This window comes from Elaeis guineensis, chromosome 16 (assembly GCF_000442705.2).
Source record: "Elaeis guineensis isolate ETL-2024a chromosome 16, EG11, whole genome shotgun sequence".
Classification (NCBI taxonomy): Eukaryota; Viridiplantae; Streptophyta; class Magnoliopsida; order Arecales; family Arecaceae; genus Elaeis; species Elaeis guineensis.
In genome coordinates, this window is record NC_026008.2 from 40,803,812 (window position 1) to 40,830,305 (window position 26,494).

General features: G+C 37.3%; 2 protein-coding genes across 16 annotated transcripts; both read right to left on the minus strand.

Annotated features, from left to right (window-relative positions):
* Positions 1 to 1,329: 1,329 nt before the first annotated feature.
* On the minus strand, positions 1,330 to 10,262 carry LOC105058889 (protein LPA3). Of its 15 annotated transcripts, none has more exons than XR_012137423.1 (13): positions 9,871 to 10,262; positions 9,234 to 9,264; positions 8,827 to 8,965; positions 8,645 to 8,727; positions 7,522 to 7,584; positions 7,220 to 7,331; positions 6,502 to 6,587; positions 4,410 to 4,468; positions 4,208 to 4,310; positions 3,971 to 4,031; positions 2,346 to 2,441; positions 2,186 to 2,266; positions 1,330 to 1,663 (listed from the first exon to the last, which is right to left on the minus strand). XR_012137423.1 is itself a non-coding variant. In XM_073249901.1 (13 exons), the coding sequence occupies exons 1-13, from the start codon at positions 10,209 to 10,211 to the stop codon at positions 1,604 to 1,606; spliced, it is 1,332 nt and encodes a 443-aa protein (XP_073106002.1). In that variant the 5' UTR covers positions 10,212 to 10,259; the 3' UTR covers positions 1,330 to 1,603. The 15 variants fall into 15 exon arrangements, 11 of the variants coding, with proteins under 11 accessions (XP_073106002.1, XP_073106001.1, XP_073106003.1 ...); XM_073249901.1 differs by having other exon boundaries at positions 2,346 to 2,458; positions 9,871 to 10,259; XM_073249900.1 differs by having other exon boundaries at positions 2,346 to 2,467; positions 9,871 to 10,259.
* A 1,351-nt stretch (positions 10,263 to 11,613) lies between these two features.
* LOC105058890 (SNF1-related protein kinase catalytic subunit alpha KIN10) lies at positions 11,614 to 19,303 on the minus strand. Its single transcript, XM_010941952.4, has 11 exons — positions 19,154 to 19,303; positions 17,603 to 17,794; positions 16,135 to 16,319; positions 15,567 to 15,749; positions 15,319 to 15,450; positions 15,044 to 15,229; positions 14,559 to 14,648; positions 14,403 to 14,486; positions 14,156 to 14,296; positions 13,822 to 14,067; positions 11,614 to 11,828 (listed from the first exon to the last, which is right to left on the minus strand). Exons 2-11 carry the CDS (start codon positions 17,787 to 17,789, stop codon positions 11,715 to 11,717), a joined length of 1,548 nt encoding a protein of 515 aa, XP_010940254.1. The 5' UTR covers positions 17,790 to 17,794; positions 19,154 to 19,303; the 3' UTR covers positions 11,614 to 11,714.
* Between the last annotated feature and the right edge of the window lie 7,191 nt (positions 19,304 to 26,494).

Below are 26,494 nucleotides of genomic sequence, written 5' to 3' on the forward strand. Positions count from 1 at the left end.
TTGCATGATCTGATGGTGGTTGGGGGCTTGCAGGCTTGATCCGATGCTTCAGAGGCATGTTTGGGTGATCTGAAGAGTTCTAATTTGCATTGGAGTCGGGATTGGATCGATAAGAGGTCTTTAAAGAGACCCTATGGCAACAGAGAGCGGTATGATAGCAGTGGGCAATCGGTTGGATCCTGTGCACAGAACGGAAGGTGGTTCAGCAGTAGTAGATCTTGAAGAGAGGCACCGATAGAGAGAAGAAGCAAGGAAGCTTCGAGCAGACTGTCAGACAGCGGACAGCGATCGCTTCACGGATTCAAGGAGATCTTCTTAAAGAGAGAACTTTTGTGAGGGAGAGTTTTTGTGAGAGAGAGATTGGGTGTATGAGGATTGAGGGTGCGATCTCCTCTTGTAATTTTTTCTTTACTCATAATGAGACCTGCATGCTCTGTGAAGATGAATATTTTGACTGATCTACGTATTTAATTATTTTTATTTTATTTTTTCTTTCTTTCTGCTGCAACGCATGATATCGAAAAGATTTTGTGAAGATGGTGTCCTGGTCAGACATCTTAAACAATCTCAAGATCATAGCATGACTGGATCACAGCTAAATGCAATCCCACTCAGACTTTATCATGTTAACACAAGCTGGATCAAAGCTCTAAACCATGCCTTTACCAAAAAAAAAATAAATAAATAAAAAGCTCTAAAGTGACTCGTTTTGATTGGCCAACCATATGATTTGGTACGCCTCCGCACTAGCCGAAACAATACGGCAAAGCAAGTAGAGGAGAGGGAGAAAGCAAGGATGGGGACATACGCCCCTCTGTCAATTTGATGGAGGGCAAGAAGAAGATCCTTACCTCCAAGGATGTCCATGGCCTTTGGCTGCCATTGCCGGCCTCTCTGCCCCACTCTCCCTCCTTTTATTCCTCTCTCCCTCCCTCTCTCTCTATCTATCTCTCTCTATATTTTTCTCTCTCTCCAGCCTTTTCTTTCCTTTCTTCCCTCCTCTCTACCTCTCTTTTCCTTCCCTTTTTCACCCTCCTCAATGGTGTACCATTTTTTACATCAAAATCGTGCCAGTTGGCTATCAATATGCTTTAGCATGCTCCAAATCGATCGTTTCGGAATGGTTTGGTGAACTCTGTTTTAAATTAAATCTAGCCCAAACAAGAATGCATCATTCCATTCACTAGTACAGGGCCACAAGTGTGTCCTCGCAGGTGCACCTAACAAGCTTCTAATCATTTCGGAGCCTGTACTTCAGCAACTCATTACCCTTGATAAACAGCCAAAAAAAAACAGAGAAAAAAAAAAAAAAACAAAGGCATGAATGAGTAATATGAAAGCTGCAATGTCTCTAAGATGCTTCTAACATGGTGATGCTTCGTTGTTAATGTCCACTATTTCACACTTCTCAAGCTTATGCGGGATATATTAGACTGTAAATAAACCACAAATGACAATGAATAACAACATGCCAACACTCTTGCCACAAAAATTTTCTCAGCTGCCTTGTTTTCGCACTCCAATCAATTGGGAAAACTTGGGCCCTTCACAGGCGAATCATAAAATGATGTGCAGACTGTCCCACATTGTAGGATCTCATTGCTCAACTCCGCCAAGCAGAAGAAAGCTCCAAATCAACGTTCTCCTCCCACCAAGTAGCATTCTACATTGACAAGTCCATAACAATTAAAGAACAATGACAGAGAGATAAATGATGCTTTTGGAAAAATAATCTTTATAATAGTAATAAGAATAGCTGGGTTTATTAGTTAGCGTGTTGGGCAATAAGTTATGGGATATTGGAGAATAAGCACTGACGATGAAGTAAAACAGTCAGTTGAATGATTATTCATGTACAATCAGTGGTGCGAGCCAATTAATCTATGAAGAGGAAGAAACATGAGAAGGCTTAAGTTCTGAGAATTTAAAGAGGTAATATAGGATGAGGAATACAACAGCCAGTTTGGAATAAGAGGAAATTTAGGATTCACAAAACCAAACTTCAAATTAAGGAAAAAAATAATAGGACAATTACCAAGATCATGATAATTTTAGAGCAGTTAAATAACCATGTAAAAAACTGTAGCACTTTGTGTGGCTAGCAAAGGTGCACAATTCAATTTTGTCTAAATATTTTTGGCATTTCAAGCCAAGATAAACCGATAAAGAAGAAAAGCTTCAGAACCTTGTATCCCCTTCTTAGAAATTCCAGCGAGCTCCCTTCTTCCTCTTGCAGCCCAAGAACCCTCAAAAGTTCTTCTTTCGTCTAAAACGTTGAGATTTTCAATACCAAGGTGTGAGAGAAACACAAATGGCTGCTACATACAAAAGAAGCAGAACATTACCTCTCCCAAAGTGAATCGAGTTGCACTTTCTGCAACGCAAGCATAGGAAGCATCAGCCTGTTTAAGCATAACCTGCCAAGGCCCTGCACAAGCACGCTGTGAAGCTGTCTCATCTGATGTCACTGATTGAAAAAGTTGTCACTTATCTCTAATTTTTATTTGCAATTAAAAAACAGATTTCTGATAAATATATGCAACATGGTGCTGGTTTTTCTCTTTGCTTTTTTAATACTAACTTCTACACTCATAAACAACTTCTGGTACTATATCTGGTTAATCATATTTGTTGCACATAAAGTTTAAGTTAGACCACCATTTTCATTATTATTAAAGAGTTTCTGGTGCTACTGGGTACATGCATAAATTAAATTCTAGCCTAATTCCTTGTAGACTAAATACATGGTCAGACTTTCAAAGATTTCATTGAATTCCAGACATGAAACAAACACCAGCAGCATTATCCACAGGTAGAAGTCAGCATACTTGTGAATATAGAAATGTCAGATCCATTTGACTTCATGCTAGAAGGATTTGAAATATAGGCATTTTTACATGAGATTTATAAAGTTATATAACAACAACTAATACATGAATCAATCTAATCACTATGATTGCAATATATCATTACATGTTTATAAAAGAACATATGATAGACCTAATTTGGCTTTACAGATTGGAAATATAGTTTTGCTGAGAATAGTAAATTAATAATGTATTTAGAATGATTTCCTGTGGGGCTATGAAACAACATGCAGAACCAAAGCAAGTCAGTAAGGGATGCTGTCTACTAAGTCACCTCTTTTATCCTTCAATAATAAAGAAGTCAGACACATTCTTTGCATTGTCTTCATTTTAAAGTGTAAAGTAATTTCATTTGCATGTACCAAAAAAAAAAAGTAATTTCATTTGCCTTGCTATAGTTTCTTCTTTTTCACTTTTCTTCCAAAGCTTCTGCTGATTTCCTCATTTAAGTTTTGTTTATGCCATGGTTTGCATAAAAGCAAATGTGTTAGCTGCTAGAATTGCTTGTGAGTGTAGTACTAACTTTTTTCCCCTCTCTCAATAGACGATGAGAAGCCAAGTAGTTGAACTTATAAACTCTTCTTTATAGACTTGAGGACTTGAGATGTCAAATTGTCGAAAAGTCAAAGTGGAGGAGGAATAAAAGTTGACATCAGCACTTCTCAAACAAACAGCCCATTGCATCATAAATAGTTGCCAAACGTGGTACAGGTTTTCCTCATATTAGGGAGGTGCATCTGGAGCACGAAAACAACATTACAAGATAAGCACATTGTAAGAGATCCCTTTTGATAATATCCATGGGTGATTTAGCCAAATCAAATCATTATCCATGATGTCCGGAGTGAGTTTGGTGTTGCCATAGTGTACTACTTTATCAAATGCTTCTCTTGCCTACATATAAAATGGAGAAAATGGAAGTTGGTGACATAAATAAATAGCAGGTCAGTGGCTCCTAAGGAAAAGTACACAAACATTATGAATTCCAAGCTTCTTAGGTTCTTATGTGCAACAAAAGCCATCAAAAGTAGACATTATGCATCATGTATTGCTTTGTAGCAAATTAATCCATATAATAAGTTTGGGGCACATCAACATCTTACCTGGGTATTGACGGAATAGGGCACCATTATAGTTGACTATGAAAGGTGCAACTGGAACTGTCTTCAGTATCAAGGAAACCAAAGGGTTAGCAAAATTTAAAGAAGCTAAGTAGCTAACAAGTTTATAAATTCCTTCGAGCACTCTCTTGTTCGAATATAGAATATAGGAATGAACTGAGAAAGAAACCAATAATGCAAAACTTAAAGAAGCTAAGGAGCTAACACGTTTATAAATACCTTCGAGTACTCTCTTGTTCGAATATAGAATACAGGAACAAACTGAGAAAGAAACCGATAATGCAAATCTTTGGTGGGGAATCCCAACAGACCCAAGTCAGAACTGCAAAAGTGTAGTTAGTGAATCTTCAGCAAAGAAGACCAAATTTGTAATAGTAGCATATGTGCATTTGTTGGTTATAGTGGCCTAGAGAAATCACACCGTAGAGTATCTAGTTCGAGATTAAAAAGAAGAGCAGGGACTGATGCAGCAAATTTTTCCTGCCAAAAAGAAAAGGACAAAAATTGTAGCAATAAAGGAAAGGAAAGGTTTGTATGTATGTTGGACAAAACAAATAGTGAAAATGTAGGTTTTAGATATGCTGTCAGTAGTTCTTGCAATTCCCCATCAAGACACTAACGAATGAGGAATATGGGGATTTAGCAGTAAAAAATGTTCTATCCATGCCAATGTGACTGCTGACACACCCGATCCCTCCAAATTTTACAAAGAGATATCAAATAAAGCATCCAAGTCATAAAGCCGCACATCCACTTCCTTTCTTGCTAATCACTACAAACAGCCTTTCTATCAAACATTTGACCTACTTCATCAAACTAAAAAAAAAACTCCTAATAATGTCTTAGAGATGTAGCATAGCAATTAAGCCCACAAAACCACATTTGTATCTAACAATATTTTTTAGTCATGCACTATTTTAGCATTATGTACAAGTGTCATATGGAAAATTAAAGCTGGATATATAAATTGAACAGTGCTTCTGGGGCATTATATAGCGTCGCCATTTTAGGAGGTCATGCCAAAGCCCAGTGAACATGTTTTGTCCTTAGAATTGGTCCATAACCCATGGTAAATAGGAAATAATTAGTATAGACTTCAAACCATGCCTTAACCACTCTACTTGGACCAACTCAGTAGGTTCTACTTTGCCACTGGTTATTATGGAAGCCAAGATCATTTGAAATGAGAAGGGCCACCAAGATCCTCTCTTCCTACTTCTGTCCAAATCTTTTCTTTGTTTTCCTCCTCCACCTTGCCCACTATTTCATCCAAAGTCCAGGTCTGATGCCACAGGTTTTCCATCTCTAACTTGTGCTGTACATCACCACCCCATCTCAAAGTGTTCTCCCTCATGATGTTGCTACTTCCGAAATTCTTCTGCTGAATTCATTATTCACTATTTATTCTAACCTTAGCACATACAGACCATTCTATTATCATCTGCATTACTCCTATCTCATGCTCACATACCACCTTCAGATCCCAACATCTTGATCTGTCAAGTAGAGCATTTACAGTATAGCAGAAAATCCCAAAATTGCACTTATCATTTGCATGACAAATAAAATAGACATACTTATGTTTAAGTGTTTATCATCCTTGTTGATGGCCTCATCCTCCACCATTTCACACAATAAAACAAAATATAAAAAAATGTTTGTTTCGTATATCTCTAGTCCTTCAATCCATAGTATCTGTACCTTTTATAACAAATATGTTAGATGAAAAGGCAATGCCCTTTTCTCAGTTTGACCTTATCAGAACTTGCTTTTTATGGGCACTTAATATCAAGGAGGTTTGAAACTCAGTTGTCCTGCATATGCTTCAGCTTAATGAGTGAAACATCTTGTCAAAGGTAAATAAAAATAAGATATCTGTTAGGTGGACAGCCCTCTTGACTGACTGACCCTTCTCAATGAACACCATAGCAACTTTATTGCTTGCCAGTCTAGCCTAGCACCATGCAAGTGCAGAAAAATAAGGCAAAGGAGAGAGAGAAGAGAGGGAGGGAGGGAAGGGGGGATGTCTCATAAGCATTTTTTTTCATTTTATCCTTGATTTTTTAAAGGAACTTTAAAACGTGTAGTCCACAAGAACTAAGAACTTAATGTTATATAAGCAAATCTAGCTAAGAAAACCGATCCAGAATACAATTTTGAATTTAAACATAAGCATTTTTTCCATTTTCTCCTTCATTTAGAGGAACTTTTGAACATGTGTAGTCCCTGACAAGAAGTTTATACTATATCAGTAAATCTAAACTTGGAAAATGATTTATTTAATAATATAAGATAACGCAAGTCCAATATAATATCTTTGACATATCAGCTTACAAGTAGTTAAACAATTCGATAACATCATGAATGCAGCACACAAGAAAGTATAGGCCTGAAGATACACGGCAAGCCAAGTATTGCAAAGACCACAAATAGCATTTCACAGGGAACAGCTAACTCTCAAGGAGACAAATGATGACTCATAGATGAGATGCATGGAAGATTAGTCAACGTACCACATACTTCTCTATTGTAGAAAGGTCTTGTGTGCTACAATTGATAAAGACATACAATGATGGTGGCTTATCAGACTTCCCAGTATCTGTACTCATGAATTCCAAATAACTATGAATAAGCACAAAGTTTAAACATTGTAGGCAAAAAAGCTATTTGAATTCTAAGGGTCAAACAAAATGTTCCTAGAAGGGAATTTTAAGCAAAAATGTAACTGTGTAAGGTTGTAATTTTACCAAAAGTGATTTATAAAGTTTGCCGTCTCAGTACCGGACTCTGTACAAGTACCATCCTATCACAATATCGATATACTGTTAGGTACAGTACGAAACAGCATATCGAGTGTCATTATGGTTCGAGACAGTGTATCGATACGAGATCGGTATGGTACAGTACATGCCATATCATGAGGTATGGGGTGGTACAACAAACTATGGTGCCTTACACTAATATCATACCTTATCCATAAAAACTAATTAAAATAGCTTTTTCACTAAAATCTATCTGTGATAATACTAATGGAGAATATAAATTTCATCTAATATTCCTTGTAAGAGAATATTTTTTTAAAAAAAGGCACTGCCAGTCTTGTGAATGGAATTAGCATGGTTTTAATTATCATTTCTGATATGATAACTGTCATCAATCTAAAGTTACTTGAAAAGTAACAAATGTCACTGTACCAGAAATATCCTATCACTTGCATGAGCAGAAACTAACCTTCATTATCATCTGCAAAATCAAAATCCAATGTGTTTCTAATGGATCTGAAAAAGGTCGTGACAGGACCACTGGGTACATCATCCAAGGAACCAAAGGATACACCACCTATCTAGAATAACAATAATAAATGTTAAGGATTGGACAATAATTTCCAAACATCTAAAGATGGAACTAGAAAACATTTGATTCTTGTGTAAGTAGAAACAACTGAAAAAATCAAAAGCCTGAAACATGATAACATATAATTGAACTAGAAGCGGCAAAATATTATTCACTTAGCATAAGAGCAATCCCATTACAGTGTCTAGTGCTGCCCCGAACAACTGAGAAGCCCTGCGCTTTTCTGGCTGGTCAGGGAACACCTGAATTTCAACCAAGATAACTATGATGATGAGAATTCTTCTATTTAAAACACATTTGAAAGCATAGCTAAAAAATGTTAAGCATGATAAAGGCAAATAATGGCATAACCATGACAATGACCACATGCTTCCTTCTAAATCAGGATGGTTGGTTTTGTGAATCCTTCCTCACCATTAGATCCTACTAATAAAGGCATTCTCTGCCAATGCAAGCAATGCCCTAAGGAATGATTGGTGGAACACCAAAATGTAACCGAACTCTATTAGAAAATCCCTAAGCAGGAATGACTAGCAATTAAGAATCCAAATAGCTGACACCAAGTAATCAAGTTCATGCTTGATCGTGCCTTGCCCTAGTTAACAAACACAACATGTTGGCAAAATTAAATATCTGATTAGAACAGTTAAATTATTTGTCTCTATGTAGAACCAGCTGTCATGTCAACCTCCCCCTCTTTACCAGATCTCATGACAGGTGCCAGTGATATTAAGGCTCATCAACTGCTTTGTTCGAAGATCTACAGAATGCGAGAACAAGGTACTAAACCTTTAATTCATAGGATTCAAAGATATATAATGGCTCTACTTAAAGAACTACAATTTGTTTTGACAGCTTAATACAGCTCAACCGTCATTGAAATGAATGTTCTGAAAGCAAAATTTAAAGTTCAACAACTAACAAACTGAATTAAGTGAGCTTGATGTTTTAAAAATTATGAAACAATCACTTCGTCAAGATCTATCTTCAACTGTTTTCTGCATATTGCACTTTAAATCAAAAACTGGAAGACCTAGAAGGCCAGGGACCTGAGTGAATTCAGGTAGAGATGCAATGACTGGTAGCTTAGCAAATATAGTGATACATGGAAGTATATGAGTAAATCAAAGAAGTGCTCACCCTAGACAAGATCCAAAAATGACAAATGATGATGCAAACCATCAATCCATATTTTCATTTCAGATTCAAATATAAGACTTATTCACTTGTAATGGAAGTAAAGCAGAAAAAGGAGAAAACAATATAGAAACTATATAACCATTAATAGAAGGTACAACTTACGATGCAGGACCTGATGCCTTTCATCTCTTGAATTTTCCTAGCGACAGCAAGAGCGAGTTGGATGTTGGCATCGATGAACTCATCTGAAGATCCCTTTATAATGCAAGAGGTTAAGAAGATCAATCATTGCAGCACATGATTGCATATACTTTTCTTATGACATAACTTTCTACCAGCATAACCTGTTTGTTCTAATCTCAGACATGGCATTGAAATGAACCCATGTTTTTCTGTTACAGTTTCAATGCTTGATATCCCAAAGAAGCAAGTGCTGAGTCGCAGAATTCTTAGGTTTCTTTTTGAGCCAATATTGAGTATATTCTGAAATGCAAAGATTTTTCATAATCCACATAAATTTCCCTTCATCAACAACCACCACCCCACCCCGCCCCCACGCCCCCCACACCCCCTCCCCAACCCCAACTCCTTCCTCCCCTAATTCTCAAGGACTCGATGCTGGACAGTTAACAGGTGTTCCATTGAAATGGGATAAACTTCAATTCCTAACTATCACTTTCTCAACACCAAAGTAATCCAGACCAAATACAATGAAAGCAGAATTAATCCAAGTAAAAGCAACTGCAGATACCTTGTAGGAAGAAACATTGCTTGGCAAGGGCCTGCTCACATATTCCACCAGAGTACAATACAGTAGAGAACAAAAACGGGTCTTAGAAAAGAATACAACAGAATTCCCCAGCAAATATCATAAATTGAAAAATAAGTACAGCAAAACAGAATAGCAATCCAAAAGTTAACGGGACAAAACACTTGGAAGATAGAATCATTCTTCGTTTTTGATGAACCATATATTTACTCTCCATAATAGAAAAAATTCCCAAGTAGCGGATGCTAATTATAACAATATGAGCATTCAAAGGAAACACAACTATGAACATTTGCTCCCAGAAAACAAAAGGAAAGAAACAGAGAACTCCGAAGATATCCACATTAAAAAAATAATTTTCAACGTAAAACAGGATCTTTGCGCAAATAATAAACAAAAGGATTTTTATCATTTAATTAAGATCGAAGAAACTACGACTGCTAAAAAACAAAAAGAAGAAATCTTTAAACTAAGAAAACGAAAGGAAACATGAACAAGAGGAAAACAATATAAAAGAAATAACTACCATATAGGTTTCCCAAGAAAGATCAATCGGATGAAGAAAGAAAGGAAAACCAAGGACAGAAACTAAAAGTAAATCAGATGAAGAAGAGCTCACGGGAAGTCGATTTCAAGACGAGTCTTTCCATCCTCCAGAGCACAGACAAGGGACCTGGCCGCATCTGAGACGAGAACTTCATAGGATTTGGGCTTGTATACGGCGACCCCGACCTTGGGATCGGGTTCGGAGAAGCCTGCTCCCAGTTCGGCTTGGAGTCTCGGTGAAGCGCTGCGAAGAGAGGCGCCACCCCAAGAAGTGGGCAAGCGAAGAGAAGGCGAGTGGAGAGAAGGGAAACGAGGAGAATGGAGGAAGAGAGGAGGAATTCTAAGGGAGCGAGGAAGAGAGGGGAGATAAGATGGAGGAGGAGAAGGGGAGAAGCGGGAATAGGAAGCGGCCATGAAAGGAGGAAGAGAGAAAGCGGGAACAGAGGGGTGAGAGGATTAACCCGCTCCATTTGTGGCCGTTATAACTCCAGGGCGGCACCGCGGCACATCAATGGATTTGATCGCTCGTGATAACTTTAGGTTGATTTGGACGAGATCTCGCGCCCCATGGCTGGTTAAAAGAATTTTCCGGAACCACAGACATTTTCGAAGAATTGGATGATTCAACCTCAGAAGGTTAAAATGGTATGAATATTATTTATTTAAATTTATTTTTATATTTAAAATAATCTGAATATAAATAAAAATTTATAAATTTGAATAATTCATATCTATATTCTTATCCATCATAAAAATATAGATATCGATATAGATAAATAACCATCAATCCTATATAATTTTATATAATATTTATTAATTTTAATATATATATATATAATTATATAAATATATTATTAATTTAATTTATTATTTATTTAATAATATTTTTAATTCTATAATCATAAAATTTAATTACCTACATAACATCCATAATTATATCTGTACTTTCAATATCCAAATTGTATCCATATCTATTTAAAATAAATACTAATATAAATTTTTATATTTAAATAATATTTATATCTATATTTATATTTTTCAAATAAAATAAATATATATCGATATGTTGATATCGAATCCGTATCCAATTTAATTTTAATCCTCAAACTCATTGCCAAATATTATTACTAATTTTTCAATGCAGCACAAGTCAGAAGGCAGGCACTACCTACCTTCCATGAAAGCCATCTCAAGATCCTTGATGCAATCAGAGAATATAACCCACAAGCCTCATCGACCTTCAAGAGTTTGGCTATTCATTAGCTCCCACTGGACCATATGGTCGTCCCTCACACTTATTCTCGGGATCATAGCTGCTCAATATTCTGTTTTTGGGTGCGTGGATGCTTGCTGAAGGATAAACCATAGGAAACGCCATTTTACTGTTTTAGTGTTAAAGCGCGGTTTTATTCCATCTACCTTCTATTCTTGGCCAGCCAAGATGTATGCTGCTTTATTGAAGTTTCTGGTTTGTCGATGAAGCTGCAGCAAGCCTTCATTCAGGAACTTTTTGGTCATTTCTATTAATGCCGTTAGTCATTGCTTACATGAGACAGCAGACACAATTGTCATATTTCAAGGTCTTTAACATCATAGGGATCATAGATACGTTTTCACTGAGATGCCATGGTTAAAAACGGGTGGCGTGGTCCCCCCCCAAAAAAAAAAAACAAAAAAACAAAAACAAAAACAGAAAAAACAAAAACAAAAACAAAAACAAAAAAAACAAGCATCTAGACAAATTATTTGCCAAAGAAGCTTGCCTGTGTCAGGTGCTCAATCGGCAACAATATCCAAAGAAAAAACAAACCAAAAGTTAAACAGGAAGTGCCTAGATATACATAAAGGTATGGTTACATATTCACAACAATAGCTTATCAGCCAACACTCGTGGACAAAGCCTACCAAAGACCATTCTCATAGAACCCTAAGCTGGGCCAAGAAGGCAGCACATAAGTCAAGAAACAGAAGCTGCGGCCCTTGGACCCTCTGCAAGTCTAGGAGATACTTCTCTTCCCTTGTCTTATAGAGCTGCAACAAAATGATGAATTGTTAGCGTCCTGCCTACAGTTATAAAACATGGCAAAAATGATATGAATTTCATTCACCAAAAGCAGCTGATTAAAGTCGAACTAAATATTTTAATCTTTCTTGATGGTAACCGCAGTATATGTATCAAAATAAATTGGAAAAATGGAGAGTGGATTAACAAAGATCACATAAAAACTGTCAATAGATTCTTAAATGGTTCACACAGTAACCCACACAGCAAGTCACTAAATGTGTTGCTTAGTTAATAAAAGAGTTCTTGAAGGCATTGACAATGATAAATTCATCCAATATAGATCACTACCACAAGCTATTACATATATGAACTTGTAGCAAGATATTTGACCTCCAACCCAAAAAGGGAGGGGAAAAAAGAGATATTTGACCTGGGAACGCAGCGGAGGACGCAAGCATACTTAACCTGCTGAGCTGCTCGTATCATGGGCTGTTTGCACTCAAGTGATTGCAATAGCATCCTACTAATGAGGTCATGATACTATTTGCCAGTGATGGGAGTGTGTCTGATTAGAATCACTTTCGGATCAGAGCAGCCTGAGAAACCTTATAATGCAAGATATATAAACTTGCCAAGTAGCAGGATGGAGCAACTAGGGGTTTGACAACCTGTTTATGCTCAAGCAGTAGTACAAGAGATACAAAAAGGAGATGATTATGAAGGCTTACAGCCAGGCCAAGGATAGGAGAAAGATAGGCCCTGATAAAAAGCTGATGAGGCTTGACTTATGGGAAAAAGAAATTTCAATTACAGTGGCAGATATTCTATTGGTGGAGATCTGGGCCAGGGCAAGCAGGCGTTTCTTATGGCCATGGAACTTGGTGTTACCCCAACTGTTGCTTGAAGTGAAATTTTTATATCCAGAGATTGACTAGGTTATAGAAACATAAGTCCACTAGCTGTAAGACCGCAAATGATTTACATAACCTGCTGATCGATCTGTAAACTATTGATAGCATAAGGGAACATTCTAAGGACAAGAAACAGCAGAACAAATGATCTGTCCCACTGTGCTTGAATAAAGCATTCCCTCGCCCCACAAAAAAGCACAAGCACATGCAAGCACACACAAACACAACAAACTGCTCCAACAAAACCTCTCTTGATGCGTATTTGCAACTAAATAACATGCCCAAAATGCAACTCAACAATGGATGATGGATACCACACCAACAATCACCATAGTAGTACCCCCCCCTCCCCCCCACCTACCCTCCAAAAAAAAAAAAAAGAGAGAGAGAAACCACAGAACAAGGAAAAAAGAAAACCAGCATAAGACAATAAATCTTGATCCACGATAACCATCCATCCTAGTCTTGTATCCATCATACATACCTCAGAAGGCAAGAACTAATTTTGGTTAAGTTTGAATCCTAAGGTGGCAAACGCTGTTACACCTCAACTTCCAGACCCTTGGGGGTGGGGCTGCGGTTGGAGGCTGCTTTCAGTCGAACCTCTGAAAATTTGCTGATTGTGTGCTTTCTTTTACAAAGTAACAACTAAATTACAGCACCTTAAAACTTGTATCAGTATCAACTAATATATTAATTACTCCATTATCATTGAAATCTGACGGCCAAACACTAAAATCTATCTATTACAGTCTCTCATCCACATTATCAAGCAAAGCTATTGCTGATCAAACATATAAGCAGCTTGATCAATTCTATAGTTTCCTCTAGGTCAGGATTCTCAAGCAGGGAAACTAACTCCAATCTCTACTATTTCTTAATCACAATGTAAAAGAAGAGCATTTCTTTATCAGTGGCCAAAGTATAATCTATAAACTTTGCACACAACTCAGAAAAGGTGAAATAATGAATCAACAACTAAGACATCATGTTACTATCAACAAGTCATAGTGTATATGACTAGCTCCACCTAATTAAATATTTCTTTCTGAGAAAAAGGAAGCGGTTCATTAAAAGTATGAACAAATAAAAATGTGAGAAGGCATACCTGAACTTCAAACTTGACTACATTAGATGACTTCCCAGCAACATCATCACTTTCAACAATGGCAGATTCATCGCCAAAGCTATGACTATGATGCATAGGATTATTAAGCATACTTTCAGGATGACCAGGAAAGCCGGGAAGCCATCTGCATTTCATGTTATAATGACCAATCTTTTTCCAACAAACGTTCAATTCTTGCAGAGCTTTGAGGACCTCTGTCATTATTTCACGAGGATGAGCTCGTGACTGTCAAGCCCATGACAATATATTCATATCAGAAAGACGTGTTAGACCGAAAACAACATAAGGGTGACAACTAAAAGAATGCAATGACCTGGAGTCCAAGAGCCCATTTTCTTTCAACAGCATAATGAGGCCTGGAACCAATACCCTGTGGATCCATATATCCAGGCAGACAATGTGCAATGGCTGAGGTTGGAGTTTCACATGAAGTCATACGAGAGAAGCCACAATCCTGAAAAAAATATCAAATTATAACATTAAGCATTAGATCTCCTTATGAATAAAATAAGCTGTTTCAAACAACAGTTCAAAAAGCTAGCTACACGTTTGAACCGTACCATAGTCTCTTGAAACTCAGCTCCAAGATAGCCACTGGTAGCACGGAATCGGTTGTCCAGAAGTAAGTAATATGCAACAGTTGCCTAATAAGCCTTTGTAAATTCAGTTTTGATTCAATAAATTACAATTTATGAACTTTTAGTTTGCAGAAATACCTCATTCTGTATTCTATTATAAAGAGATTCCACCAAGTGCTTCTTGTCAAAACCCATTTTGACTACCTCTTGAAGAATATCCTCATCAATCTGCAGGAGCGACCACATGGAAAGAGAATTATTAAGCGAGGGTATATATAACAAATATAAATCAGAGACCAGATTAAGTAAAACCCACATTAAAGGGTCTCCAGGTAACCCTAAAAGAAAAAGGATTTACAGCTATGCCATGGAAAAGATACTGTGCAAATCAACCTTCTCTACCAACAATGCTCTTGAAAAGCAATAGATGATGATATATGATCAAAAGATTATAACATGCGGCACAATTATACTGCTAAAAGCCTCAGAAACTATGATTATTCACAGACAAAAGGCTGATCAGCAGAAACCAGTTGTCCACTACAACAAGATAAAATCTGAGCTGGAGGAATCTAATATGATGTCTTCTATAGGATTGTCAAGTACGATGACAATAAACATGCCTTTTTAGCTTGTTGCATCGTATCAGGTGGAGGCACAGCCAAATAGCGAGGTAGACGAGCTTGGAACCATGGGTGTTCACGAATCTCACGAATTGTCATCCGCTTCATAGGATCAACAACAAGCATCCTGGGAATCAAATCCCTTGCTAAAGCAGACAAATGGCTGGGAAGAGTATATATTCCACCCTAAAGAGTTCAATATTTAGTGGAATGCTTCCATTTAAAGTTAAAAAAAGATAAAATATGCATGATAATTTAGTTAATGTTTTCCTTGCCTTTATCTTCTTAAACAGATTGGGGATGTTCTCATCATCAAAAGGAAGAGTACCACAAAGAAGAGCATATAGGATAACACCACAACTCCAGACGTCAACCTCAGGCCCAGCATATAATTTACCAGAAATAACCTGGACAAAGGAAAAACTAGCATGACACAGAGAAAACTGAAAATAGCATTTGTAGTGCACATAACAAATATTAGCCATTGCAATGCCTCTTAATAATGATGGAGCTAGCTCCATACCTCTGGGGCTGCATAGTTTGGGCTTCCACAACTAGTCTTCAAAAAATGGCCATCACGCATAACATTACTTAAGCCAAAATCCGCGATCTTAACATTGCATTTTGAATCCAACAGCAAATTCTCTGGCTTTAGATCCCGATGAACCACCATGTTTCTGTGGCAGTATTCAACACCAGATATGATCTGCTTTGAGCAATCACAAAGATCCACCTTAATTAAACTGACACCAAGAGATAAATCAAATTAAAAGCACTTCAACATTTTTCTGGTTATGGTAAGAATCAATTATTTTCATGATATCTACATTTGTTAGGAAAATTAAAACAAATATTATCCGGAACAATTGGTTTCTCAAACGAATTTCTATAAAACACACCCTGAACAAGAAATATATCGCTAGTCAAATCACAAACCAAATAAAAATAGTAGGTTTTCCATGCATGGCCTCCAACCCAGATACAAGAATGCAAGCTTCTTTATTCAGAAAAAAACTGACTACACACCATGGTTATAAGCGCATGGAAGGATCTACAGAAAACATAATGAAGAAGAAGCAATACCAATGTACCTGCTGAAAAAAACGGCGAGCTTCATCCTCTTGTAATCTGCCCTTCTCTACAATGTAATCAAATAGTTCCCCTGACTTAACATACTCCATAACAACATAAATGTCCGTTTGTGTCTCTATAACCTCATAAAGGCGTATAATATGAGGATGCATGAATAATCTCAATATTTTTATCTCCCGCCTCACTGCAATGTAGAGGTTTCAGAAAGATCATTATTGTTATACCAACAAACACGGTGCATCGTGCAGTCAAATTGGGGCACTTTCAATATCAAAGTTAAACAAGATGTCAGTCACCACACCAGACATGTCAAAACAAAAAGAAGTATAAAACAAAAAGAAAAATGCATAAGATATGCTTAACTGCAAAGGTCAGAAAATCAGAACCTGAAACTCCATTATTTTAACATAACCAACTAAACCACAAAAGGGAAGGCATAAAATCAAAATAGATAGAGCAACATATCTAATCGCCATCCAAGCCCTATGCATAGTGTTGCCTGAGTATCAGTTTTAAACCATCAGCAGCAAAATGCAACATGGATCACAAAAGATAGAAATAGGAAATTTCAGAGGTAAAGCAGTGAGAAAGTGGAACGATAACGTTCAGCATAACCCTCAGTGGTGTTAGCAATAATTGCTATCACAAATAATAAGTTATCATCCCTAATGAGCTGATTAATATGCATTTCCAGAATTTGGGCCCCTTGAGTCAACTGATCCGTCTTCTAGGGCTACACATGATAGCTGGAAGGTCAATCATAGATTGATACCTCACAAATTGCAATCTATAGATCCAAATTCAACAACACAAATGGCCAATCTACAGGGTCGATTAAATAATATGGTCAACTTTGCAACCAAGTGATAATCGATACAGTTTGCCTAATGTCATGAGATATAACGGCACATGCCTATTGCTTGTATCTTTATCAAATGGATGTGAAGAATGATTACAGTCAAAGATAGGTCTTTGCAAAGAGCTACATGTGCCAATATCCCAGTTTTGGGCAACCACGATACTTCACCTAAACTGAGACATCTGTGGCTCAAATATGATACACACCCACTAGAGCTTTTTTTATGAACAACAATCTCGTTTATACTTCATTGACACTGCCACTATAACAGCATTACTTGTGCAATAAATTAACATGGTCATATTATTGTCATGCATCCATTGGTAATAATGTTGATGAAGAAGCACAGATGCAATATGAGAGAACCATTTATAGCTGTCAAACAAACGACATACTATGACAAACATATAAAAAGCACATAACATTTCAATTTACAACAGTAACGTAAAAAAGAAAAAGGTAAATAGCTGTCAATTTGTTGCTCAACTGAACCTTCTGAAAGTTGTTGAACTTGATAAGTGGCCATTCAAATACAATAGTACATAAAAAGTAGAAGCACTAAAAGCAAATTTATACTTGTATATGTTAATGGACGTGGTCACAAGTACCTTTTTCCTCCATTTCCATGCTTTTTATCTTACGACGGTTGAGGATCTTGATAGCCACCTTGTGCCCTGTCAATGCATGCTCTGCAATTTTCACCTTACCAAATGAACCAATGCCCAGAGTCTTTCCAAGCTTGTAATTTAGCAAAATAACTTCAGCACCAGTGCCTCCTCTGCCAGTCCCATCCATTATCACTGTAACACTAGACGGTATGAGAAATTCAAAGTCCATGAACTGACAAAAAAAAAACATGGATGTTGGCATCTGCAGTTGCAAATAAAAGTAAAATGAGATTTGAGAGAATGGCTCTTTGAAGATTCTCAATGGACAAAAAAGCTTTGACAGCTTTTTTCCTATATCCCACCAAGATTTTAAATCCCATTGGACAAGACTGTCCCAATTTTCCTATGGAATAAGATGCATCGCCGTCCTGCCCTGTCCCGACACTTGGGATAGAGGATGTCCCGAGGCATTCCGATTGGGATGCTAGGACACTAGCGGGACAGTCTGTCTCAACACATGAGATGATACCCCATCTCGGTGTCCCTCGAGACGTTTCTAGGACCTGAATCCGTATATCCCACCACCCTAATATGCCTTGGATTGTTAATCTTGAGTTCTCAATGAATTTATTTTACAATTACCGAGATGCAGACATGATATCACGTCCTGTCAGTTCCATGAACCTTAGGATGTGCCAAAAACTCGAGTTTGATGCATTACCGAGCAGATGGTTAAAAGAGAAATATGAAGATCTACTCCAAACTTTGCAGCATGCAAGTCAGATAATCATTTTTTAAATGTTTAAATAAATAAATAAATACAAATTTGCAAACCCTAGATCACGGCAATATAAGCACAGAAACTGTTCAAAAGCTAATTTTGAAACCAGATGTAATTTCTGCCAAGGTATCATAACCACAACACAGAACATAACCAAACGCCGACCAGTAACCACAACACAAAACATGTGAATGGATTCTCATCTGAATCCCGTGTTTTGGTTGAACACAGAACATGTGGATGGATTCTCGCCTGAATCTGGTCTTTTGGTTGTGAACAAAAGTAACCATTTGTTCCCCATCTAATTCACCACCACAATTAGTTCCAATTCTAATTATTCAAATATCAGAACCCACGAAAAGACCAGATTCAGGCGACAATCCATTCACGAAGAAATCAACCAAAAGCACCTAAACAAAAAAAAAAAAAAACAACATATTGCCAGCTTATTGCGCAGATAAATTGGAAAAGGGAGTCAAAAAGAACGAAAAAACTTCTTTTTTTTCAAAAAAAATTGAATACCCCAGCATGGTTACACAAAATCACCAAAACTCCAGCAAGAAACCGGTATTGATCACCTCAATTATATTATTTCTTCCCAGTTTTCTAATAAAAAGGAAAAGCTTTCCACCGTTTCATTTCATTTCCCATTCTTTCCACAGATCAAACCCCAAGGAAATGACAAAGAGATCCATGTTTCCAATTAGGGTTTCCGATCGAAACTAAGAGCACGAGGAGAAGCAGACAGTGGCGTACAAACGAGAACGTACCTCAACAGATTTACCAACGATCGCCGGAATCGACGACGGAAAGAGGTAAAAAGAGGAGCCGACGAAGAAAGGCGGAGGTAAGAAGGAGAGAGATCTGGACGAGATCGATGCCGATGGAGTGTAGACTGAGAACGAGATCTGATCACCTATCGGTGGGAATAAGAGAGAACCTTCCCTTTTATGCAGGCGTGCATCTCCCGAAACGGGATCCACCGCAGTGCGACTTTTACACCGCGGACCATTGTATCCTTATCGGATGGTTGCCACATCATTACTCCTGGAAATGGATGGCTTCAATATCACAGCTGACACATCCTCCTTCTATTTATTTTTTAAATTAGATAAATAAATTATTTATATTTAAAATCGATGATATGGTAATTATTTACGATACTATCGTACAAAAGTCGCACGATTAAAACCCGCATGTTTCCCAAATAGATGACATGGTTGGTATTTACCATGGTGTCACATTCTGTGCGAAAAGTAGCATCACAGGAGATCCAGACTCCGGTATCCTCACCATTGGACAGTGTTTTGGTCCGTCCATTTCTTTATGCCGAATATTGGCCGGCTTTCGCTCAAAGCGAAATGGACAAACGAGATTCTCTGAGATGGGACCGCGAATGCCGCTTGCTTTTGGTGCCAATAACATGGACCCAATATAATACCAGGTTAGATTAATGGTCCAGCCGGTTTAGATTGGGTTAGGTGTTATTCGTCATATCGCGCTTGATACTGCAATTAGGCTATTGCTTAGTGCAAGGAAAGCATCAGGTTGCACATGCTTTGCCTATTTTCGAGTCCAATAGGCAGGAGACCATGCTCAAATCTCATTTACAGTTTTAACCCTCAGATTGGTGAGTTCCATCTTGGTTACAAGAGAGAGCTAACTAAGACAAAAAAAAAAAAAAATCATCCCCTCAAATTGTATCTTTCGCATAAAAGAATGATCAATATTTTTTTGTGATCTCAATATTAGATCGTACTTTACACATCTTTCAAAATATGATATGAGTTTCATGATTTGTATTGCGGATGAATGGAAAAGATTAGTCATATTTTGAAAGATGTGTAAACCACAACCCCAACGATTGAAGCTGAGAAAGAAGAACAATAATTCTTTCATATGAAAGATACAACTCGAGCCATTTGCCAATTTATTTGAAATGACAAATGTTATTAGTGATTTTAACTATTCCTTGAAGGAGTAAGAAACATGTTCTCGTTTTGTTGTTGTTGTGGCAGATTCCTAGCTTGGGTTGAACTGGCTGGAGTGAGATGGTAACGAGTGAGGAAATGGTGATCAGATCTACAAAATAAGCCTCTGACTAGAGGTAGCTCCGGTGGGGACTCTCCGACGCTCAAATCAGAAACCGACTGGGCAGATAGGAAGGAGTATGCAAGAGAATTGTATACCTTGAGAGTCCTCTGATTATCTCTGTTTATAGAGGGGAGAACTGTGAGAGAGAAGAATTGGAGACTGTTCCAACTCTTTTGGATGTGCTATCCCAAGATCTTCGACCTAATTTCTCAATCTTGAATAGTTGTAGCTGTCTTATCTGGTCGATAGCTAGCTGCTCTCAGTAGTGGCATGAATTGACGGGATTGTATGGGGTTTTCTATCAACCTTTCCAAATATGGCAATTAAAGCCGGCATCGAAAAGAGTGTGGCTCAACGATCCATCGCATGTACTATTGGAGTTGAGAATCGATAGTGGATACCTAGGTCGGAACCGATGTGGGGGTTGAAACTCGAAGCCTGATTGGAGATTGCTTTGATGATGAGAGCAATAGTCGATGTGTAGATCAGCAATCTAATATGCATGAAGATGGGGGTCAGTCATTGATGCTGAGGTCGATAGATCAATCATAGATTGATGGCTCAGGAATGGATGCTAGCGATGACGTCAGAGTTCCTTGTATATAGATCGACAACTGATGTGTGGGTCAGCGATTGATATATGGGTCGACCATGATTAGAGTCTATATGTGTCTTCGGATTGGACACCAGAGTTCCATCCATAACATTGCCCCCTACTCCCTAGTCTGAACTGGGATTAGGTGCAAGGAGTATAAATTATGTCATATCCATCGAACACACGTGTTATGTTTCTACTCTTTGGGCTAAATTGTGTGTCTATAGCCTTCGAACCATCACGTAAAGGAGTTGGTAGGATTTGCAAAGAGACATCAAGCAAGAGGTTGTCAGTCAGTAGTTATTAAAGATTTGATTGAATTTTTCACTTCTCTCTATATGATATAACAGCTGGTTTGTTTGCTTACCCAAATAAAAAAAAGATTTGGTTGCATTTGAGGCATCATGCATATCATTAGAGACATGCCCAAAAAATGCTCTTCTTGGATAAATCATTTCAGTCGATTCGATTTTGCCACATGACGGCCATTAGCAATTTGAGTTGATTCAATGCGAGATCAAAGGCCTCCCATAGCTTTTATAAATAGGAGTGTCTTCTTTATTCTGCTCTCTTTCTAATTGTTTTACTCAGTTTTCTTCTTCCTTGCACTGACAATATTTTTTCAGAAAAGTTCAAAGCTTCCTTAGCAACCTTCAGCCATCTTCTTGGACATCTATTCTCGACCGTGCAAGTTGGTCTCTTAGAGTTCTCTTCCCTGGTCACCTTCTGATTTGTGCTTTCTTTCTTTGTGCATCCACTCGTCACTTTTCCTTCATCTTTGCGTTTCTCTCCTCACCTTCTTGTTTGAGTTTAGTGTTGTCCATTAGCCTTAGAATGGGTAGATCAAGGAAAGAGGTGGCAAGGGAGACTTTTATTCTCCCTTGGGGGGTGATCCTAGGGATTCTGGTATTAGGCATAAGAATGAGAGCTTCGCATCCAGAAAATATCATGATGCTAGACTTAGATGATCTTAGCGTACTTAGGATCCTGTTCGGCATCTCACCCAAGTTTGATCTAGAGCTCTCGGGTCCAATTGATAGGATATGCAACCCTCCTTCTGGTCAACTCACTTTGTACGAGGAGTTGTTCGAGACCAATCTTAGACTTCCCTTACATTCTTCTGTTGTTGAGCTTTTTCTTTCTTTTGGTATAGCTCTAAGTTTAATGGTCCCAAACTCATAGCATTTTATAATTGATTTTCTGACTGCTTGTTTTCTGATAGAAATTAAACTATCCATCAATCTGTTATGATCCTTCTTCAACTTTAAGAGGCATCCATATGACGATTGATAGTACATTTTCTCCCAAAAGAGATCTGTGTCTTGATCCAAGGTGCCCCTTTATTAATTCATGGCTAAAAGGGGCATTTTCTTTATATCTTCTGCTCGGCCATAAGGGATTGGGGTTTTGCCAGCTGGGGCTGATCTAGGGAGTTTGACCTCTGAGCTACTGAATTGGAGGATGCAGATAGATAGCATTTTAATGTACTGCACGGATACAATATTTCGTTGTTGTTGGAGTTGCTATCGGAGCAAACTCTCTTTAACGTCGGCCTCAATCAAAACTGACCCTTGAGGTAAGGATTGGATTGGCCGATCTGTTCTTCTTCCTTCGCTCTCTTTTTTTCATTTTTTTTAAATTTGCTTTGGCTTGACATAGAAATGAAGCTTGAGGAGATTGAGGCAATGAAGAAATTGAGCTTGAAGAAGAGGAAGGCTTCGGATTCATCTTCAGATGCGGTCGTGCCAAAGAAGCCACAACATGCTCCAACTGCTCAGATGAAAGAGTTTGCCAAGAAGAGCTCAACTTCAATAGCTGGGGTGGTTCAAGCTTCCCGATGCAAGCTCGGGCATCACAAGTTCGACCGCCACCCCCAGTTTCATGATCTGCCCCCCAGACCTCGGCTCTCTCTTCCCAAGCCGAAAGGGTCGGTGAGGAACCGGCTCTCCCATCTAGCTAGGGGATGAAGACTTTTTCAATCTTGCCAACAAGCTCCACCCTGTGCAACCATAGGATAACCCATGAGCTGCTCCAGAGCATCCTCCTTCTAGCTGATACCGATCAGTTGGAAGGATAGGACATAGGTGCCAAATAGAGGGACATCATTGATTCCTTTATTCGAATGAGTTTTCTGATTTTCTTTTTTTTTTTCTTTGTATCTTTAGTAGTTGACTTGGTCACTTTTACAGCTCGATCACTACATTACCCTATTCATCAACTCAATGAAGGTAGCGAGAGCAGAAATCTCTGAGGTGTATAAGGAGGTCGAGACCTTCCACATGAGGGCCGACAAGGTTGAAGCCGAAATAAAGTATCTTAAGGAGGTGCTTGAGAAGATTGAAGCCGTGCAGGTAATGGTCGAGATGATGAAAATGGTAGCTGAGGCAGCAAAGACGGTGGCTGAAGCAGTGCAGGGGAAGGTTAAAATTGTGCAAAAGAAGATCGAGGTGAAGCTGAAGAAGACCGAGATAGGACAAAGAAAGAGAGGCATCAAGAGGTCGATGAGAAGCTTGCCAACACTAATCAACTAACCGTTAAGACATTCCAATCCTTTTCGGAGTTCATCAAGGAGAAGGTTGATTTCTCCAAAGAAGCCTTCTTTTTGGAGTAGGACCTACTTTAAGAAAGGATAGCAGCTCATCTCCCTGATCTTGATTTGTCCTTCCTGGATGAGGATGAGGTGGGTGAAGACCAGCAGTCGGCTGTGCCTGTCGTCGAAGCGTAATCTTGATCGAAGTCCATGGTCGCCTAGGAAGCCCAGCCCCAACCAGAGCCAGCAATCGTAGAGAAGACTTCAAAAATTTCTGAGTTCTTCGAAAGCTCCCCAGATCGAGGTGGTCAATGTCTCCACTCAAGCTTCGCTCTCATAATTTTTTTTTTATTTTTTTCATTTCATCCTTCTTATTTAATAAAAAAATCTTTTACCTTCAGGATTTTTTTTTTAATTTTTGTCGTGTTTTTGCCATCTCTCTCTGTAATCTAATTAATGCGAACATTATGGTTGCATAGTTGTTTGTGCCAAACCACTTTCGCAAGTTAAGGCTTTGCCTATCAGGGTTCGCATCGACGCTCTTGAGAAGAAAGTTTGTGAGGTCAAGAGAATGACTTTCGAACTAGTCGAAGGGTTTCGGAGAGAAAAGAAGTATGCATTAAGGCCTTTGTAGAAATAAAATACCTCAAAAAAAATATCAAGTAGATAGACAAATCATACTTTCTAGAGAAGAAGTACCTAATCGAGGCTTATGCAAGATCGGACAAAGCTATCGAGGAAGCGCAATGGAGCGCTGCTGAAAGAATCATCCAATTTCATAATGAACTTCGTGTAGTTTAGGAAAAGAAGGTTCCACCCCACAATTTTATCTTTCAAATAACATTTAGAATTGAGACCGATTTTGGTGCAGCCATCATAAAGCTTGATACCCATACTGCCAAAAAAGGTTAACTAACTTGAAAACATATGAATAATCCAAAAAATAAGATCATAGCCTATTCAAATGGTAAATTTTTTCATGGCTAACCTTAATTCTCGGGACTTATTCGTATGTTCTCTTGTTAATTAAGCAGTGCACTTTATACATTTTGTTGGAGAAAACCCATTCCCCTAAGCAATCCAAATTTGGCATAGAATGCTTTCTTTTTAGAAAGAGTTAGCATGAGCAAGAGAGGAAACCTGCAAATATGACATAGCAAACAACTTGTTAAAAGATTCATGCTTATGGTATATGAGTTTATGAAAATCACTAAAAGGAGTATGTCGAACAAATAAAACTCTTAGGATGAGATGTCAAGGTTCTTGTATCAAATTTGATTAAATTGAGGGTGTGTTTGGTTCACGATCGGAAACAAAATCAGAATCAAAATTAGAGTGGACTAGAATGGGAATCAGAATAGTTACTCCCTAATGCATTTGGTCATGATTGAGATTCAAATCGAAATTAGAATCTCAATTGAAATGGATTGAAATAGGAATCAGGATAGGATTTGAATATTAGTGAAGAGCTAAGATTAGGTTTCGAAGGATTGGAGCATTCTTAATTCCATAAAAATTGGAATCGAAAAGAAACTCTCCTGATCAAATGGCTAGGAGAAAATCATTCATATTTCTATTTCAAAGTTTAACTCCCACTAACCAAACATATTCTGAATTCAAATGGCCCAAGATTCCTTAATGGAGGCTCTCGAATTTATATGGGCCTGCATGCATTGCACATGATAATCTTATTGGTTGGGGTCATGAGAAGGTAGATGAATAGAATTGAAAAGAATGATGACTTCTATTCATTGTTTGATCCAAAAAATTAGAGAAAAAATGGATGAACAAGAAGAGATTGCCCATTCATCCGAGCCCAACAATTTGCATCCTCTTAAATTGAGAGAACGAATGATGAATGGATGATGCAACATTGAAAGATGGATTTTTGCATCAATAAAATTATCACTCATTAATTTTTTTGATAAAATTATAATATTTTTTCATTTTTTCACTCATATTATTTATATATATTTTTAAATTATAATACTTCTTCATTTTTTTTACTCATATTATTTATATATGTTTTTATATATACTATTAATCATATACTATTATATTTTATTACGAATTATTTTGATTTTAGTATATAATTTTCATAATTATAATTAGATAATTAGAATTATCTTCTATTTTTCTATTTATATTTACTATTTTTAATTAACTATTTGTATAATATTAATTAACTATTTAAACTAAATTATCAATTAATTAGTTATTTAAATAATTAATTTAGAAAATCATGTATTAAATTAATTATTTATATAATTTTTTATATAATCATGGATTATAAAGACTATAAGTTTATATATTATTTATTTTTTAATATAAATAATATTATAAATTAATAATAATAATATTATTATTATTTTTATCAAAGGTAGTTTAGTAAAAATGTTACATAGATATCATTCATCCATCTTCTCATTCCTCCTATACTAAATAGAAAAAAAAATATTTTTATCATTTTTTTTATGTTTGATTAAACATTCAAGAGGATGAATGAAATGGATGAATTTTTTATCCATCCCTACTTCTCCATCTATATTCCCTTCAATCTGTCCTTCGTATCAAACTGACACTAAGAGAGTGTTTGGTTGGAGGGAGTGGAGGTCTAGAATTGGAATCGGAATGGATGACTCTCATTCCAACCATTTGATTGGGAGGAGTCCATTTCGATTCCAATTCTGGAGTAGAATGAGAATGACTCAATCTATATAGAACTCAATCCCTACTCTCTTTTATGGATTCAAATTTTCATTACAATTTCGATTCCGATTTCGATCACGAACCAAATGCTTCAAAAAATTTGGCAATTTCAATTCTGATTTCAAGCCATTCTAATTTTCATTCCCATTTTGATTTTGATTGCGAACCAAATATCCCTTGGAA

Bases quoted from the DNA above. Each gene is read 5' to 3' on its own strand.
- LOC105058889 (XM_073249900.1), bottom strand. From the start codon at position 10,211: ATGGCCGCTTCCTATTCCCGCTTCTCCCCTTCTCCTCCTCCATCTTAT. The intron at 2,267-2,345 runs GTAATGTTCTGC...TCAACGTTTTAG, and splicing joins CTCGATTCACTTTGGGAGAG to ACGAAAGAAGAACTTTTGAG. The intron at 1,664-2,185 runs GTTCTGAAGCTT...TTGTCAATGTAG, and splicing joins TTCTAAGAAGGGGATACAAG to AATGCTACTTGGTGGGAGGA.
- LOC105058890 (XM_010941952.4), bottom strand. From the start codon at position 17,789: ATGGATGGGACTGGCAGAGGAGGCACTGGTGCTGAAGTTATTTTGCTA. The intron at 15,750-16,134 runs GTACATTGGTAT...TGCTCAAAGCAG, and splicing joins CTCGCCGTTTTTTTCAGCAG to ATCATATCTGGTGTTGAATA. The intron at 15,451-15,566 runs GTATGGAGCTAG...TCCTTTGTCCAG, and splicing joins CAAACTATGCAGCCCCAGAG to GTTATTTCTGGTAAATTATA.